At 35.3% G+C, this 19,165-nt stretch overlaps 1 protein-coding gene across 1 annotated transcript; it reads left to right on the top strand.

The window, feature by feature from the left end:
- The first annotated feature begins 4,240 nt into the window (after positions 1-4,240).
- LOC132303441 (cytochrome P450 78A5-like) lies at positions 4,241-7,684 on the top strand. The gene is made up of 2 exons (XM_059800696.1): positions 4,241-5,275; positions 6,827-7,684. The coding sequence occupies exons 1-2, from the start codon at positions 4,313-4,315 to the stop codon at positions 7,433-7,435; spliced, it is 1,572 nt and encodes a 523-aa protein (XP_059656679.1). The 5' UTR covers positions 4,241-4,312; the 3' UTR covers positions 7,436-7,684.
- Positions 7,685-19,165: the final 11,481 nt, after the last annotated feature.

The raw sequence follows: 19,165 nt of genomic DNA, 5'->3' as shown, positions 1-19,165 counted from the left end.
TTTAGGGCTAAGCTTTATGTTTTTTAAACAGGGCATTATGTGATTTCTCTATCTCGTCCAATGGCTGTTAGGCTGCTCATGAAGTTTGGTAGTGGAGAGTTTTTTTTTTTGGTTTTTTTTTTTATGAAGTAATTTAAAGCCATGCTTTTGTTAAAGTTAGGGTCCTCATAATCAAATATTAAAGAGAGACCTATTCAGATTTTATGGAGGTAAGAAGTCCACGCGTTTATTTTTGATTTCTTTATGAAGATGTATTATTTATTTAGCATTAAACATAGGCTCCGATTTTATTGGATGCTTTTGAATGTGGGCAGCATAGTACTATTAAAATGGATGTTTTATTGGATGTTTTCATTTCTGGATATCCTTCTGTTTTTTTTTTGGCATCTCTCTCTCTCTCTCTACACACACACACACACACACAATATCTGGATATTCCATGTAATTAAAATAATTCCACTGGTTTATACTTTATGTTGTGCAGATTAATGGAGGCTTGTTAAATTTTAGAAAAAAACAAACACTGATATGGGGATTATAGATTCCTTTTAAGTAAATTGTATGTAACACACTATCATATCTTGGAGGCTTGTTAAATTTTAGAAAAAAACAAAGACTGATATGGGGATTATAGATTCCTTTTAAGTAAATTGTATGTAACACACTATCATATCTTGGATTGATGCAAAGGGCATCTATTTCTTCTATCTTGAAGGGATTGTGGCCTAATGATACTTTTTTATTTTTCAAAGAAAAAAATTAAAGAAAAAAGTTAAAAGGTTCAAGTTTTTACGAGGCAAAGTAAGTATATAAATTTCTTGCTAAGGTAAATAAATAGTTATAAAAAAATATATATATCTTCATACATGGATGTATGTAATGTCTATAGCTAGGCTGCCATATTTATGCGGAAGATGAGCTTGAATAACAGGATGTTTGTTAATTATAGTACTCAAATATGAACAATTTTTTTTTGTTTTTTTTTTTAGTTAAGGGTAAGCTTGTATTGAAGAAAAAAGAGAAAGTACATGGCGCCCTCAATGAGGGAAAAACAAACAACAAATAGGCCGAGGCCATGAACAGAGCAAGCACAACTATACAGAGCACAACTACCATTGAAGTAAGGAAACTACTAGACTAGACTAGTTGGTACTGCAAAGCAAAGAGAGAGACCCAAAGAGCAGCTGCTATGTTACATACTATCCAACCAATGTCTCTGATATCAGCTTTATGTTAACAGCCAAGAGTGCCCATGTAACTTTATTGTTTCCAAGTCTAGAACCATCTTGGACATTCTTGGTGTGTAGAATACCACAAACAAAGTATGAGGCAAAACATGAATTCAAGCTTCATGTTAATAGTGTATTATCTAGTGTTTGCTCCATTTACACATCATGTTGGAATGAAAAATAAAATAAAATTTTAAGACTTGCTTGGTTTGTAACTTTGAAAACAATTCTCAAGAATTGAGATAACAGAAAACAGTTTTCAGAGAATAATAAAAGACAATTATTTGAAAACAAGTCTTTTCATAACTGAGTTTTCAGAAAACTGAACCAAGCAAAGTTTTGGTACAGTTTTCTGAGAACAGAAAACTGTTCTCAGAGTTACAAACCAAGTAAGACCATATTTTTCAAAAAGTGAACTGATCTACAACTCCAAATTCGAATTACTTTCTTGAGCTTATGATATAATGGATATAACATATGCTGGTCATTCTTTATGCTAGGTTTGGTTGGAGGGAATTAAGGATTGAGGAGCTAGCGATGGATGAGAGGAGGTATAAAATAAGTTTTTAGTGTTTGGTTGAAGAAAAGGGAAAAAAGAGGGAGGAAGCATGGAAGGATAAAACATCCCGCATTCCTTTGTAATTTCTATCCGTCTAAAATGGAAAGAGGAGAGAGAAAGCATGATAATAACCAAAAAGTTTTTAATTTTCATTTTTAACCTTGTTGTTGCATAATTTGAAATAGATATATAATTTTTATAATTTTATATAATTAGGGTATATTAGTAAAAGCAATATAAAACTCTATTTTCTTTCCTTCCAATCAAACAAAAAAAATGGTGTCACCAAATCCGTTCTTTCTACTATCTATTTCATTCAACCAAACAAAAATTGAGAAAAATACATTCCCTTCCCTAGGGATGTCTCATTCAACCCTTTCCATTTCTCTTCCATCCATTTTTTTCGTCCCTCCAATAAAACAAAGCATTAGCTTTGAGTATAACCATAAAGAGAGAGGTTGCAACTGTATTGAGATAAACTGTTCACAAAGTTTAGGACAATTGATAAAATCTGTAGCTATATAAGTTTGCAAAGTGAGATTTTGAAAGAGATCAGAGAACTAACTTTTGACGTTGAATTATGCGTGGCAAGTATTATCGAAAAAAAATAAAAAAGAATAAATTTAGATGATTTGTATGTATTAGAAAAAGTTATTAAACAAATTTAGAGAGCGACTAAAAATAACATCAAATGAAGTTATTAAATATATATGTGACATGAATAAAAGTTATTAAACAGATTTAAAGAGTGACTAAAAATAACATCAGATAAAGTTATTAAACATATATGTGACATGAGTAAAAGGTAAGACTATTATTATTATGATGATGATGATGATGATGATGATGATGATGATGATGATGATTACTTTCAAACTCAAATTTATAACCATTGTAGAAGGAACGAATATTGGAGCTGGCAAAGCAATATGTATGAATTGACTAAGACATTTGTAGACATTGTGGTGTGCAAAGTTGCCATTTAAAAATGACACTAGGTTGCAACGTGTAGCACTGTACAACGCACTAAAACTAAAGTGAAAAACATTCATTACAACATTGTTGAATGCAGATGTTACCATTAGTGTACGGATGTGCTTTCACCATAATTAGGAAGATTTGGTGCAACCATGTCATATTGTTATGATTCTGTATGAGGAAGGGTCCACCATTTGGAGGAAGCAACTAATAATGCATGATAGATAGAATTTGATATCACGAATTTAATGATTCTTAGTACATCTTTTTCATCACCCAAAAGTGTCTCAATAATCACTATTTAGAAATTTGACCTCCTTAGGTGATGGATGACTCTCACACCCATTTTATCAAATTGTTACCTTTGGTCATGTACACAAATATTATGTGAGTTACTAATAGTTTCTTGATAGTGTTGTTTTAGTTTAATATTATGTGAGTTACTAATAGTTTTTCGATTGTGAGTCACGATTCTCAAAACAGGATACTTAATTTGAAACGAAAGAAGTAATTTTTATTTGAGAGTCTACGCGCTCATCCTAAACTTGTGTAGCTAATCGTGAAAAGCATAGAAAAATTATCGCGAGGACGCTCTTATCGTGAACTCCTGCACCTAATCATGAGAATGCGTAGAAAAATTATTGTGAGATTGCTCTCATTATGAACTTGTATACTTAATCATGAAGATACGAGTCATCAGTGAAGCATCCTTGTGATGACATCACTTGGAGAATAGAATCCTAAGTTACTTTTGAGAATGAATGGTGTGGTTTATTTAATATTTACCTCGAATCACTTTTAAAACAAATAATTTACAAATATGCCTCTCATTTTGAAATTACCACTTTGAAGGATTATATATAAAATTTTGTGCTCCTCTTTAATATATGCGTATCGGTTGATTTGGAGACTTGTTTATGTATTGTTGTACTAGATGTTTTTTTGTATGGATTGTTTTCTTTGGCCTCTCCACCAGCTAACAGATTAGGAAATGTAGGACTTTGGGAACACTGGCATGTATGTTCAGGGATTTGACGCTCTATTAATTAAATTACTGAATAATGTTCAAATCAATAACGTGTTATCTTATTATACCTCATTCTATATGATGCCTTGTGAACCCTAAGTGTCCTTGACCATAGAGAAATTATTCATTACAACCGTTGCAACGATGACGTGATACAACAACAGCTACAAACATTCCATCAAAGCACATATATCAAATTTTTTATTATATTGTAGGTCCACTTTATTTTGGTAGAATGCTTGTAACCATTGTTACACTGCGTCATCATTGCAACGGCTTCAATAAATAAATTCTCCTAACCATGGTTTATTTTAATTTTACTTGAGTAGCATGACGAACCCTAACCAGGGTTAGCAAACAAACCATATGATTAACCATAATCACTTTCCATGTACTATATATACAAATCATCACCATGTGCATCCTGTCAGTAAAAGAGTGATCCATCTCTAGACTTTTCCATTAGCTAGCTGTTTTGAAGAGTTCTCATCAACAGAATCATCGTCTCCTTTCAAGACCATGAAACCCTTTATCCTATCCCTAGTAGTCAACCTCCTCTCTCTCCTACTCCTCCTAAGTTTTGTATCCACCTACCAAACTCCATGGCCTTTATCTCTCCTCCTCCTATTCATCTCTTCCTTCTCTCTCGTCCCTTTCTTCCTAAACCTATGGTTAGTTCCAGGAGGCTTTGCATGGAGAAACTATCATTTCAACTCTCCAAAATTTGCTGGTCCTATAGGTTGGCCATTGTTGGGCACCTTACCTCACATGGGTTCACTCGCTCATCGAAAATTGGCCACTATGGCATCCTCACTCAGTGCAACTCGTCTCATGGCACTTAGTCTAGGTGCAACTCGTGTGATCATCACTTCTCACCCAGACACTGCTAAGGAAATCCTGTCAGGGTCCTCATTTTCGGACCGTCCCGTGAAAGAATCGGCTCGTTTACTGATGTTCGAGCGAGCCATAGGGTTCGCGCCCTCCGGGGACTACTGGCGCCATCTCCGGAGGATTGCCGCCAACTACATGTTCTCTCCAAGGAGAATTTCTAGTCTAGAGGGGCTTCGGCAGCATGTCGCGGATGAGATGGTGGTTGGAGTGTGGAGGGAGATGGAGGAGAGAGGGGTTGTGGAGGTGAGAGGCATATTGCAAAATGGTTCATTGAGGAATATTGTAGAGAGTGTGTTTGGGAGTAGTTTAGGGCAAGAAGGGGAGGAATTAGGGTTAATGGTTAAAGAAGGGTATGAGTTGATTGCAAAATTCAACTTGGCGGATTACTTTTCTTTAGGGTTTTTGGACTTTCATGGGGTAAAAAGAAGGTGTCTTAAGTTAGCAACTAAGGTCAATGGTCTTGTAGGTCACATAATAAAAAAAAGAAAAGAAGATGGAGAGTTTAGTGAAAGGAATGATTTTCTTAGTGTTTTGCTATCTTTACCTAAAGAGGATCAGCTCAGTCATGTGGACATGGTAGCTATTTTGTGGGTAAGGACTCTCTCTCTCTCTCTCTCACACACACACACACATAAATTGTGTTTTCTACAAGATAGAAGAATACTTGTCTCCTCACCTCTTTGGCACCATTAGTGTTCAAACATTGATATAATAACTTGTGTCTTTACTTTTTCTCTTTTATATTTAAATTTTAAAATGGACACGTGTTATTCAATCATTGCATCTCATCAATGATGTGAATGAGGTTTCTTTAAGAAGCAAGTATTGTTCTATTAAATATAGGATATATATGGGTAATATCTTGTGAGTTAATCATGCATCAAACTACAAATAAGTAAATAAAGATTATTTGACTAGCATTGGTTTACCGTTGATATTATTTGGAATAAAGTGGTAATTGTTCTATCAAATCGAAATTCGAACTTAATTCTTGATATCCCCGTTTCACGTGATACCCAATATTTATAAAATGATCAGCTTTTTATCCCTTCTGGTTTAATTGACTGTAAAATTTTAATTAAAGGTTACTTTCGCTTTAAGATATTTATAAGAAGATTTGAGAGGAAAGCTTTAGATTCAGTTGCTTGGCTACTAGCGTGACATGCATAACCATACGTACACATGCAGGATATTGTCCTTTGATACTTTTTTTTCCTTTATATATTTCTTTCTTCTCCATTAAGGTCACTGAATTATTTTATAAGAAAAAAAAAAAAGCATTAACCTTTTTCCACAAAAGACTAATATTTCTTTGTAAGATCTCATTTATAAAAAGTTAAAGAGCGGTTGTATAAAATTTTGGAGAAGGTTTGGATAGAGGTTGGCTATTTGCTTTTTACTATTACAAGCATGGTAAAAATGTAAGTGTTTGGAACTTGTTACTATAAAATATCATTACAAAAAAGCAAGTTGTATTGACTGTTGTCATGTCAAATGATTCCATCCTAATTATTAAAGATTTTTACCTCACTTTAATCAACAGAACTGAGGCTATGGAATGGAATTTGACTGTATTAGTCAAAAGTTTAAGGTTTTAAATTTTTTAAAATTTTTTTTCTTTTTACTTCAAAATATCAAGGTTGGAACCCTTCAGGTAGACATTTGACAAAGTTTGCAGCCCAGTTGTCTAATATATTCCAATTCATGATACTATACAAATATAGAAAAATATTCTCACAGGGCTATGTTTTAGTAAACCCATTTCACTAAATCTTCTGAACAACGTTATCACGTGTCATAGGCTTATCACGTGTCCTCTTTATACACTTTTTTTTTTATTTTTTTATACAGTTGCTCTATTATGTATATTATAACTTTTTTCCATAGGTGCACTATTATATATATAATATGTAACATACACACATGTTCATTGACTGAGCCTAATCCATTCATAAAGAAAGTTAGATCACTAACTTGTATATAAACCTTATATTTTATTCTGCATGGGTCTTTAACCATTGAATGTACAAAGCACAAATATCTTGTATCACAATTCATAAACTTTACAGATTAACTGTGTGTGTGTGTGTGAGAGAGAGAGAGAGAGATGTGCTACTTATTTCATTTTGATTATGTATATAGGAGATGATATTTAGAGGGACAGACACAGTTGCTATTCTTCTCGAATGGATCATGGCTAGAATGGTCTTACACCAAGACATTCAAGCAAGAGCCCAGCAAGAGATCGACAAGTGCGTTGGTAACTGCAGGCACGTGCAAGATTCAGACATTCCAAACCTCCCTTACCTTCAAGCCATAGTCAAAGAGGTTCTCAGATTGCACCCTCCGGGACCATTACTCTCGTGGGCCCGCCTAGCGGTCCATGATGTCCACGTGGACAAATTCTTCGTCCCAGCTGGCACAACTGCAATGGTGAACATGTGGGCCATAACCCATGACCCGTCCATTTGGAAAGACCCGTGGATCTTCAGACCGGAACGGTTCCTGGAGGAGGACATGTCGATCATGGGCTCGGATTTAAGGCTTGCGCCATTTGGGTCGGGTCGTAGGGTTTGCCCGGGAAAGGCGCTAGGGTTGGCCACGGTCCAGTTATGGCTCGCACGGCTTCTACAACAGTTCAAATGGCTTCCGTCCCAACCAGTGGATCTTTCGGAGTCTCTGAGGCTCTCTCTCGAAATGAAGAAACCCTTGGCTTGTCGTGCCGTTCGGCATTGCTCTTTGAACACATGAAACTAATATTTAGTTTCTCTATCAAGCAGAATTGTAAGTTACTAAATGTTTTACTTAGCTATATGTATATAAAATAAAATAAAGAATAAATAAAGAATAAAGAAAAGAAAGAAGTTACTAAGCATTTGATCTCTAGTGGCAAAATGGTGCCTTGAAAGTGTTGTTAGGTTTATGCTATCCCACAACACTCAGCTTGAATATATTTGTAACAGTTCATGGAAATTGTAAATACAGTAGTTTATTTTCCAAATGTGTCAAAACACAAACTCTCTCTCTCTCTCGGTGGGTGGACAAAAATACTAATTTGAAATGCAATTGAAAATTAATTAATTTTTGTTTTATTGTTCATTAGTGGCTAAGGCGGCTTTAATCAATTGATAAGCAAAAGCAACCCCTCTACTTTTGGAAGCAATGCAGGGCCAATATTTTTATTATTTCTTATAATAAGTAAGTCTTTATGTCATGTATCCAATAATTAAACAAGACAAAGGCTTAATAAAAGTATTTACACTAATTTAAAGTCTTGCATCTCATCATCCACTTTTCCTACTGTTTTCAGTCCTACTGTTTTCAGTCTTCCAAACAAACATTACAAAGATCAAGCGGGTAACCAATAAAGTTGACAGATTAAAGCTTAATAAAAGTATTTACACTAATTTAAAGTCTTGCATCTCATCATCCACTTTTCCTACTGTTTTCAGTCTTCCAAACAAACATGACAAAGATCAAGCGGGTAACCAATAAAGTTGACAGATTAAAGATTGTAGTAGAGTGATATCTGTCTCAACCTAGGAAGTCAAGTGCATGTGAGTTTATGCCGCGGAAGATTTAGAAAGTTTTGTATTTTTACAAATAAATTTGTATCTTTTTTATTTTACTTATTTTAGCAATTAATCACATACAAGATAAAATAAAACAAAATAATAAAGTTAGAGATGACACCATGATTTTTAGCGAGGAAACCCCAATTGGTAAAATAGACTAACTGTTTACACGGGAAAAACATCGTGACTGTGCAGTCTAAAGTAAACCGATCCACTATGTTTGAAATAAAGTACAATAGACTTTTACTTTGACTCATACCCGATTGTTCTACCAAACACCAATCGCTGACAATCCTCTGACTTTGCGACGTCCCATCCAATAGCATTTAACCTCAGACTTACTCTTGATCTTCGTAAAAGGATTGCTGGTAGATCAAAGAATACTCCTTGAATGCTTTGATCCTTTCAAAGTGTGATCGTTTCATATCTGTTCTTCAATATCTGAATTTGTAGAAAAAGTAGATCTGTTTTTCTCTGATCGTTGTAGATACAAGAATTTAATCACGATCAGGATTTGAACAACACTCTAAACTCACTCTTGTGTATATGTGCGTGTTCTAGAAAGAATGACAGAAAAATCAACTTTGATTTTCTGCAAAAAATTAATCTCTCTTTAAGGCTTTTAATAAATTTGAAGTTTTAATACAAAAGCCGCACAAACCTTGATGAATATAAAGGTTTATATAGATAATTCAAAATTTTAATCATGCAGAAGAAAAGGGAATTTTTGTGTATAGGACTTTTGGTAGTATTCTAAACCAATTAGGAAGTTTTGGACAGAACATGAAATTGGAATCCTAAACTGTATCACCATGTGGTACCGGTAGCCATCTTTGGAACCGATTCCCAAAGGACAGAATGAAATCTTCATAGCGAAGGTTCTTGAACTAATTCCCAAACTTGGTACCGATTCCCACTTAACAAAATTCTGAAAAAAAGTTTGAAACCAACTTAGAAAAACTCTATTTTTGGTAACTTGAAGAATATACCATATAGGTAGAGTCTCCTAAGTTGGAAACAACTTCCTAAAGTGTTGTTCTTTCTTTGTTCATAAATCTCAGTGTGAACAACCTTCCAATTCCGCAGTCGATCTCAATCTTGATATGGTAACTTGAAATTACAACTCAATCAAACTTGTTTTGACATCAAAATTTTCCAATGACAAAAATTATATCTCACAATCTCCTCCTTTGGCAATTTCGTGACAAAACCCTAAAAACAAATATAATCTACCCAAGTAAAAAAATAATAGATTACAATTTTGTCAAGGACACAGAATTTTTCTTCTCTGTTTTCTTCTTTTATTGGACAAAATTTTACCTAATTTCCTGCACATGGATCAAACAAAACTACCAGTGAAAGTTTAATAAAATAATTTATAAAAAAACTCCCCCTAAATAAATTATCTATTTTTGAAACTTTCAAATTTTCTCCCCCTTAATTATCATTGTTCTCCCCCTTTTTGGAACAAATTGACAAAGCAATTAAGAATGATCAGAGCATAAAATATATAAGAGAAACAATTAATTCCGGCAAACATGTCATTAAACCAAAAGAATAATATCCAAAAATAATATGTCGTGATAATGTAAACTGAACAAAAATATAATGCATGTATAATCAGAAAGTTAACCATCAACATCTCCCTCAAAAGGAATAGCAGTACTCATCCTTATCATCATCACCACCATCACTACCACTACCATCATCACCACCATCACCATCACCATCATCACCATCATCTGTCTCATCATCATTATACTCAGGAACCTCATATGTATCTGGAAGTGCAGGTCTGTAGACGTCCTCAGAAGAACCACCTGTATGCAATCCACGAAGAAATCTCGCTTTGGCTTGTAGATCACATATAGCGTTAAGCATAGCCTTCTAATTTTGAAGAATCAAAGAATATAATAGATTTCCATCATCCTTTGTGAAATTCCCTTTAGAGGAAAGATCTGAGTAATCTGTGGAAGCTGAGATGTAGCACTATTTGAACCCTTTATTACCTTTCCTACATTCTTTCTGGCAGACTTCGACTTGTGCAAGGCCCGGAGATCTAACTCAGATATGATCTCGTAATGATGACCTCTAGGAGGAAGTAAAATCTAAAACTTCCTATAAAGTCCCATGATGATCATAGGGAATGGAGATGGCTTCCTCTTGGTATTGTTCTTGTAATGAGCGACCATCAAGTTTACGATGGAAATGGCAATGTGGATCTTTGCTCCAATAGCAAGAAGATACAATACCTGAGCCCGATCCAATGCAATCACGTCTTTCTTCCCAAAATAGCCAAGATTGGTCAAAGCAAATAAGTTCAGAAATGTTGCCTCATCAGTGAGATAAAGAGAAGGGATGTGGTCGGCAAATATAGAAGAACCAGGAATACACAAAGCATCATAAATCTCTTGCCATTTAGGCCCTGACTCTGTGAGAGGTAAGACATAGCCTGTACTACTATCACTCTTCGGAAAGCCCAAGATGCCACATATAACATCTTCATTCAGGAGATAGCCAGTCCAAAAAATAGAAACCTCAAAATACCCATCGTCATGAATTCGAAAAATATTAGAATAGAAATAGTGTATCATGTCAGGAGAATAGCTATGCTCCATCGTAGTGAAAAAAAGCCAGCTGTTCTTCTTGATATACTCAACGAGTTTGTGACCCGCACTATTTCGGAGTTTCTTCAAGTTCACATTTGTGATACCCCTCGATTCTAGAGCCACGGGTGATCAAGTCCGAGCACAGATCCGAGGGATACCAAACAATTAAGTATATAAACAAGCATTTGATTACAAAAGAAATAATGACGAATAAATAAATGGCAAAAAGAAACTAAATAATAAATCCTTAACTTAAATAAATAATTAATCCTCTAAATGAACTATCTAAAACCTTAAATTATCATTACAACTCGGGAATCCATTTAGTTGACCCCTAATGATATTCCAACTGAACCAACCTAAAAAAAAAAAACATAATCCGAAACTAAAACATAAAAAGAATCCTACGTAGAACTAGAAGAATGATGTGGAATGTCTCGATTTGCTCAGCATGAACAAACTCTATGTCTGGAACTGACGAACACCTGGAAAAATAATAGTGGGTCAGGCCCACGAACAAGTTCTTTCTATGACAACCCAAACAGAGACCAGAGAAACTATATATCAATAGCTAACCTATGCAATAACTATATTGTCCATACATACATATACACACTAAAGGAACCTCACTAGACTATAGGGTTACCTCAACCTAAATAGTAGGCAACATGCAAAAACGCACATATAGTGGGCATGAATACCTAGACCTACCAGGGCACACAACCACACTATATCTAGCTACACATCCCTAGCAATATACGCACCCTATCCACTGATCCTGAGACTCAAGCTCATATCATGGCATATGTCTATATATATATATCCAATCTAAAGTAATCCACTATGTATCATCCAACTTGTTTAATTGACCTGATACGAATATAAGTAGGACTTAACATTTTAGTTAATCCATTCCCTTATAAAATAGGTAGGACTTAACTGATAAGTTAATCCATCCCTAGAGTGCCACCATCCCATACTAGTGCACTACATCCACACAATCCAACAGTTGATGCAACAATTAAAGAAGTACATCAAATAATCTAAAATAAACATAATAATATGATATCATGTTATCACAAAATATGAATGACTTATAAAATTATTTAAGCTTCCTACATCGCATATCCTACACATACCAAATCTTATACAGACTGATATTTTATTATACAATCAAGTAAGCCTTCTTGGTACACAATTTATGCTATACATTTAATCTTAATTGTTAGAACAAACTAAAGATTAAATCTATTCATTCCTCGAAGATTCAAATAGCATGCATTGATATATTTAAGTTTGTTTAAAATTTATTTAAATTCATTCCTAGTCCTTATTTGATGTTTATGACTCCTCAAAATCACTAAATAGTAAAACAACGCTGTTTACGAAACTTCTCCAATTAAGGCTCGAGCTTTTGTCCTAACTGCTCGAGTATCGTGTTTCAGGCTCGAGCATCCTACTTTAAGCTCGAGCTTTTCACCCAATTGCTCGAGCTTTTCCTTTTAGGCTTGAGCTTTTCATCCAATTGCTCGAGCTTTTCCTTTTAGGCTTGAACTTTTCATCAAAGACTCGAGCTTTGCCCCCAAGGCTCGAGCACTGTAACAGCGGACCGAGCACTATTACGCGAATCAACCTAGAATTCTACTGCGAACCCAAATATTTATTGTTTAAGGATTCTAAGGTATGTTTCTAGGTTCGATCATTATATAGATATGAAAAATACATTATTTAAAACATGTAACAATTCATAAAAGTAATCAATTCATACAACAAGAACAATCATGGAATATAATTGATAAAGCCTATGTTCTAGATCAATTAAATTATAAATTCCAATTTTAATTGTTCTTTACGTAACCCTAAGATTATACTATAGATATAAATTTCATAGATCAAAAGAGTAGAACAAGAACTTCCCTTAAGGGATTTAATAAAAAAAAACCCTAGCCTCCTTCTTTCTCTCTCTCTCTAAAATATAATACGTGATATCTTTTCTAGTCCTCTTTTCAACCTTGTAGCTATATATTTATAGGCTGAATACTAACCCTATTCCTTTTCCCAATCCACATCAAATTAATAAAGAAAATAATAATAAAATTAAAACACTAAAAAGGTAACTAAAAATATAAGTTACGTATAATCTATGTATATTATTTTTATCTAAATAAAATAAATATATTAGATTATCTCCAAAGGACTTTCCTTATATATATATATATACACACACACACACACACACACACACACACACACACATATACATTATCCATGGGTAATTATCCGTACCTATTAAATCTCTTATCCAAGTAGCCCATGGAACCCAATTGGTTGGCCCATGATTACTAACCAAAACCATTAGAATAAAAATAAAATAAAATAAAACAACCATTAATTACAAGAAAACACCTAACATTAAAGTAAACAAATACACATTATCTAACACATAATTCAACTAAACAAGTATTTCAAATAAACACATAATCAATTAATTCATATAAACAATTAAACAAATAGCCACGAAATCAAATAAAGAATTAAAACACAATTAAAATAATTAATAAAATACCTAGACTATCTTTTTAAAATTAGGGGTATTACATTCTTCCCCCCTAATAAAAGGAATTCCGTCCTCGGAATTCGCCTTTACCTTCATCCATTATGTCTGGAAAGGTTGAATGAATGACGTCATCTCGTTCCCAAGTAGATTCAGCCTCATTGTGATGACTCCACTGGACACGTACCAAAGGAATGATCTTATTACGAAGAATTTGATCCCTACGATCAACAATACGACACGGTGGTTCCACATAAGTTGCATCTGGCTGCAACTCAATCTCACCAACATCAATATGCTGATAACGATCTTCATCGCAAAGAAATTTCCTCAACATGGAAACATGGAACACATTGTGGACACGATCTAAATTGTCCGGAAATGCTAAGTGATAAGCCACCGCTCCAATTCGATCTGTAATCATAAAAGGACCAACAAAACATGGTGACAACTTCCCTTTCTTCCCAAAGCGCATTACTCCTTTTATAGGAGACATTTTGAGTAAAACCTGATCTCCCACCTGAAACTCCAGAGTATGAGTGCAACGATCCGCGTAACTCTTCTGCCTACTTTAGGCAGTACGCATGCGATCCTTAATAAGAGCAATCTTTTCAGAGGTATCTTTAATGAACTCAGGACCCAAAAATCTACCCTCACCAACCTCCATCCAACAAACAGAATATCTACAAGGTCGGCCATATAAAGTCTCAAATGGTGCCATACCAATAGTCTTCTAAAAGTTATTGTTATATGCAAACTCCATAAGTGGCAAATAGTCCTCCCAATGACCCTTAAAGTCGAGAACACAAGAACGAAGCATATCCTCCATGATCTAATTAACCCTCTCAGTTTGTCCATCAGTCTGAGGATGGTAAGCAATGCTAAGATGCAATTCGGTACCCAAAGTCTGCTAAAAACTCTTCTAGAATCCCGATACAAAGCTCGAATCCCTATCCGATATAGTAGATAATGGTATGCCATGCAACTTCATAATCTCTGTTATGTAAAGTCTCGCCAACTATTCTGAAGTGTAATCAATGCGAATAGGCAAGAAATGAGCTGATTTGGTCAACCTATCAACAATGACCCAAATCGAATTGTGATCCTGAAATGAATTACGCAATCCCTCAACAAAATCCATAGAAATACCTTTTCATTTCCACTCTGGTATAGGTAGTGGCTGTAGAGAACCTGGTGGTCTCTGATGATCAATCTTGACCATCTGGCAAGTACTACACTGAGAGACAAAAATAGCAATGCCCTTCTTCATACCTGCCCACCAAAACTGCCACTTCATATCCTAATATATTTTGTCTCCTCCTGGATGAACAGAAAACTCAGAACGGTGAGTCTCAGTCATCACATCCTTCCTCAACTCATTAGCATAAGGTACTACCAACCGCCCTTTGTACCTCAAGCCTCTATCAGTCCCAACATAATAGAATAAAACATCCCTAGAAGCTGTCTCTGCAACCTTATTAATGCACTGCTGATCTGTGAGTTGTGCATTCAATACCTTATGAATGATCGAAGGTGTAACTACCATGCAAGCCTTAAAAGTATCAAACAACTAGTCAACAGTCTTCAAAGCATTCCACTTAGTGGTGAATAAAGCAAAAAGACTCACATAGGGTCGACGACTGAGTGCATCTGCCACCAAATTTGCTTTCCCTGGATGGTACTGTATAGAGAAATAATAGTCTTTCACAAACTTTAACCATTGGCGCTGTCTCATATTCAGCTCCCGCTTTTGTGGTCACTAAACAATCTGAAAGATTCTCCCAACAGATAATGCCTCCAAATACGTAAGGCAAAGACTACAGCTACCAACTCTAAATCGTGTGTTGGATAATTAAGCTTATGAGGCTTAAGCTTACGAGATCCATACGAAATTGGTCACTCTTTCTGCATCAAGACACACCCAAGACATTGCAGAGAAACATCTATGTAGACAAGATACTCTATCCCGCTCTGTGGAGTAGACAGAACCGCTGCAGAAGTTAACTTGTTCTTTAGCTTATCAAAAGCTTTCTGACAGTGGTCATCCCATACGAACTGTACACCCTTTTTAGTCAAATGAATGAGTGGTCACGCTATCTTTGAGAACCCCTGAATGAATCTACGATAGTATCCCGCCAGTCTAAGAAAACTTCGAATCTTTGTAGGTAAAGTAGGCTATCCCCACTCTACCACTACTGAAACCTTAGCTGGATCCACTGATCGATGGATCAATTATAATTATAAATCAACCCTTTTTGCAATAGCACAAATCATCGTAAAATAGGGCTATTGGTCGGGTAAGTCGAACCACTAGGACTGCTTGTTTATGGCAACTTAGGTGTCTAGAGTCATTTTTAGAATGATAAAGGGGGTTATAGAGGATTTGTTAGATTGTCACTTAAGAATATGAATTGAAAAATGCATAAAACATTAAATTGCAAGGAGTTTAGAAAGGAAAGATCTAGATAGAGAGGTCTAGGGAAGTGAATCTGCTCCAACCTTTTACACATGCTAAGTATATGATTGATTTGGGGAATTAATGTACATATATGACCATGATACATAGCAACACATAATTACTACAATATCTTCAACAAATTCATTTAATCAGAAGGTAAGAATAACCTATCAAAGCTTCACATGTTTGAGCTACCTAGACTATAGTGTAACCTTAGACATGCTGCTAAGCTAGAGATTATCAAACCCTTAATTAAATGGTAAAATCACATGGAATCAAGATACAAGATTAACCCATCAAAAGAAAGTCTTAAGCTATGGATTAACAAATTTCTCAAAAACCATGCCATTAAAACCATTCCATAATCTTATTTCCATTGTCACTATGAAAATACTAGCCATACAACTATGTGAATAAATAATCTAAGACAAGAACATTTGATTTAACATGATCATTTATAATTAAAAACATTCATTACAAATTGTAAAATGCTCTAAATTATGGAACTTGGCCATACATATATTTCATTCCCCAAAATAAATCAAAAATTAAACATGCTTACAAGGAAGGGTTTCATCACCTCCCTAGATGGAGGTTTAGTTACCCATTAATGCTAGGAAGGAGAAGAATGAAGAAGAACACTTCATTGCTGCACCTTAACTCCAAGAACACAAAAACCTCTCCCCCTTCTCTCTAGCTTCTCCAAAATGTGAGATATCTCCAAAATAATGAGCTTCCCCTCTATATACACCCAAAACCTACTCCCCATACTGAAAATCCTGAGCTCCCCCCTCTGCATGAAGCTAGACCACACAAAAGAAGGATAAGGGGACCAAAATGCTGAAAATCAGGGGCAGTTAAACTACCTACTGCAGTTTCGCGGGTGCCCGCGGGAGCTTGCCTTTGTAGCTTTGACCATGCTTCTTACAATCTTCCTCAAACTGGATCGTGGACATGCTTCCATCTCAGAAGCACAATGAACACTAAGCCATGGCTTCACAAAACTGCAACATAAGAGATTCAGTCCAAAAGATGACTCCCCAGCACGGCACACTTGTTTCAACACAAATGATGTCAAAACCACTTCTTTGATCATTCTCGGGAAAAATACCTGAAATCAAGAAGAAATACACAAATGAATTAAAACTATACATTATCCTCTAATAATGGACTTAACTAATGAAAGAAAGGGCACTTGAATATGTAATATTCGGCGCTTATCACACCCCCAAACTTACATTTTGCTAGTTCCTTAGCAAAACAAGATAAATAGCTTAATGAAAATGATAACCAATGAAATGCTAACACATGCATTAATCATGAAACAAAAATATTGACGAAATTCAACTATGATTTGGAACGCAGAAAATTCGAAGATAGACATTGAGCAGACTACCTTGTATATATGAAACCTTGACACACAAAATGGCAAAACAAGTTCAACTTAAATGCATCAATCATCAAGGTCTATATAAACACTTCAATCGTCATCTCTTGAATAACATGAACTCTAACTTCAGTGAAAGTGAGCCGGATTCCCAATATGTGGCTTTTACCATCTTTTTCCAATCTTCAAGAACACAAATTTCAAATCCTTAAATCTCCTTCTAAATTAAGTCTCCAAGGCATAACTTTATTCACAAAACAACTTTTGTTGCTTATTGACAATATTATTGATCAACTCAAAAGATCGCTTACTATGGTCATGCAATGTCAAAAATTCATTAAGCTTTCTAACCAACCCATGTAGCAAGTGTTGGGCCAATAACTCCCAAGCCAGATGGCTTTAGGGCACTAAGTGTAAAGACACTCCTAGGGCTTAATAACTCGAATTGGAAAGGCTATGAATTTTGACAAACCATCTTTATTTATTTTTGAATAACCGTGCAATGTCTAAGTTCTTTAAGCTTTCTAACCAACCCATGTAACAAGTGTTAGGCCAACAACTCCCAAGCCAGATGGCTTTAGGGTGCTAAATGTAGAAACATTCCTAGGGCTTAATAATTTGAGTTGGAAAGGTTACGAACTTCGACTGGTCATTGATTGATATATATATATATATATATATATATATATATATATATATATATATATATATATATATATATTGGTTCAACATATGCCAAGGATATCCATTTATTAAGGTCATTAATTCAGATCACTGAGTCCCGATCAAGGTCAATTTGGGTTGCATGCCTCACAATTAGGTTTCCGGTGTGCAAATGTGCAATGTGAAGCATAACAGAGTATGAAATCCGACGAAAATTTAATTGAAGTCTTTATACAAACTGATTATGAATCAACATGCTTATTTCAAAAGTTTCTTTATTTTCAAAAAAATTGTCTTGGCTTCTATACACAAAGTATTAAGTTCATGCTTCAACCTTCAAAAAGTTCCATGATTACACTATCATTGCTTTAAACAATATGATTTTACTAACTTACGAGCATAAAAAATGAGCAAAAATCATCAAGACTGCAATATCATGTACATACACAAAAAATGTAATAACATGCGCATGCACCCCCAAACTTGAATGTCACATTGTCCCTAATGTGAGAAGACAAGGGATAAGCAAAGAGAATGAACAAAGGGGGAAAGTAACAATAGTGCCAAGTTGAGAGGATTGGAGTGGCGGTGCAAAAATAGGCCAGCTCGTGAATTCCATGAGCATGCCCCCAAACTTGGTTTCAAAAACCTGTCAAAAGATATCTATACAAAGCAAGAATCATATGAATCCAAATTTAATGAAAATAACTACAATTTATTTGACTAAAAACTATAATCCATGCAAAGTAGCAAAAGTGATGCAGTTATAAGTGTAAAAGAAAAACTGAAAAGCAAATGCCAAACACGGTCCAAAATAAGTCTAAAAAGTACTACTGAAAAGGGAAATAAAACGAAAAACATGAAATCACTCCACCATTGGAGTAGAGGAGGAAGCACCAGGTGGGCCAGGTGCACAGTCAATCAATGATTGGAGCATAGCCTATAGAATCTCTTGATTCTCCTGAGTCTTCTGGACAGCACCCTCTATGACGTCAAAGTGCAAGGAAAAGGCATCGAGACGAGCATTCAAGGCAAGATAGTCGGCGTGAGTCATGATATCCGGCGGTGCTACAAAAGGGGCAGCTGGAGCAGCGGAGACATCATGAACAGGAGGGGCAGGAGCCACAGGGGGAGCCGGAGCACCCCAATCCAACTTGCCACCAATACGGGCATGACGGGACGTCTGAAACTGAGCTGTGCTAGACTTCCAGACCCCAAGGTTAAAGTTCAACACA

This window comes from Cornus florida, unplaced genomic scaffold (genome assembly GCF_030987335.1).
Source record: "Cornus florida cultivar Cherokee Brave unplaced genomic scaffold, ASM3098733v1 CherokeeBrave_3.0.0_Hap2_Chr04, whole genome shotgun sequence".
NCBI classification, from domain to species: domain Eukaryota; kingdom Viridiplantae; phylum Streptophyta; class Magnoliopsida; order Cornales; family Cornaceae; genus Cornus; species Cornus florida.
Note: the sequence above shows the minus strand (reverse complement) of the source record. Positions and strands in the feature narration are given on the sequence as shown.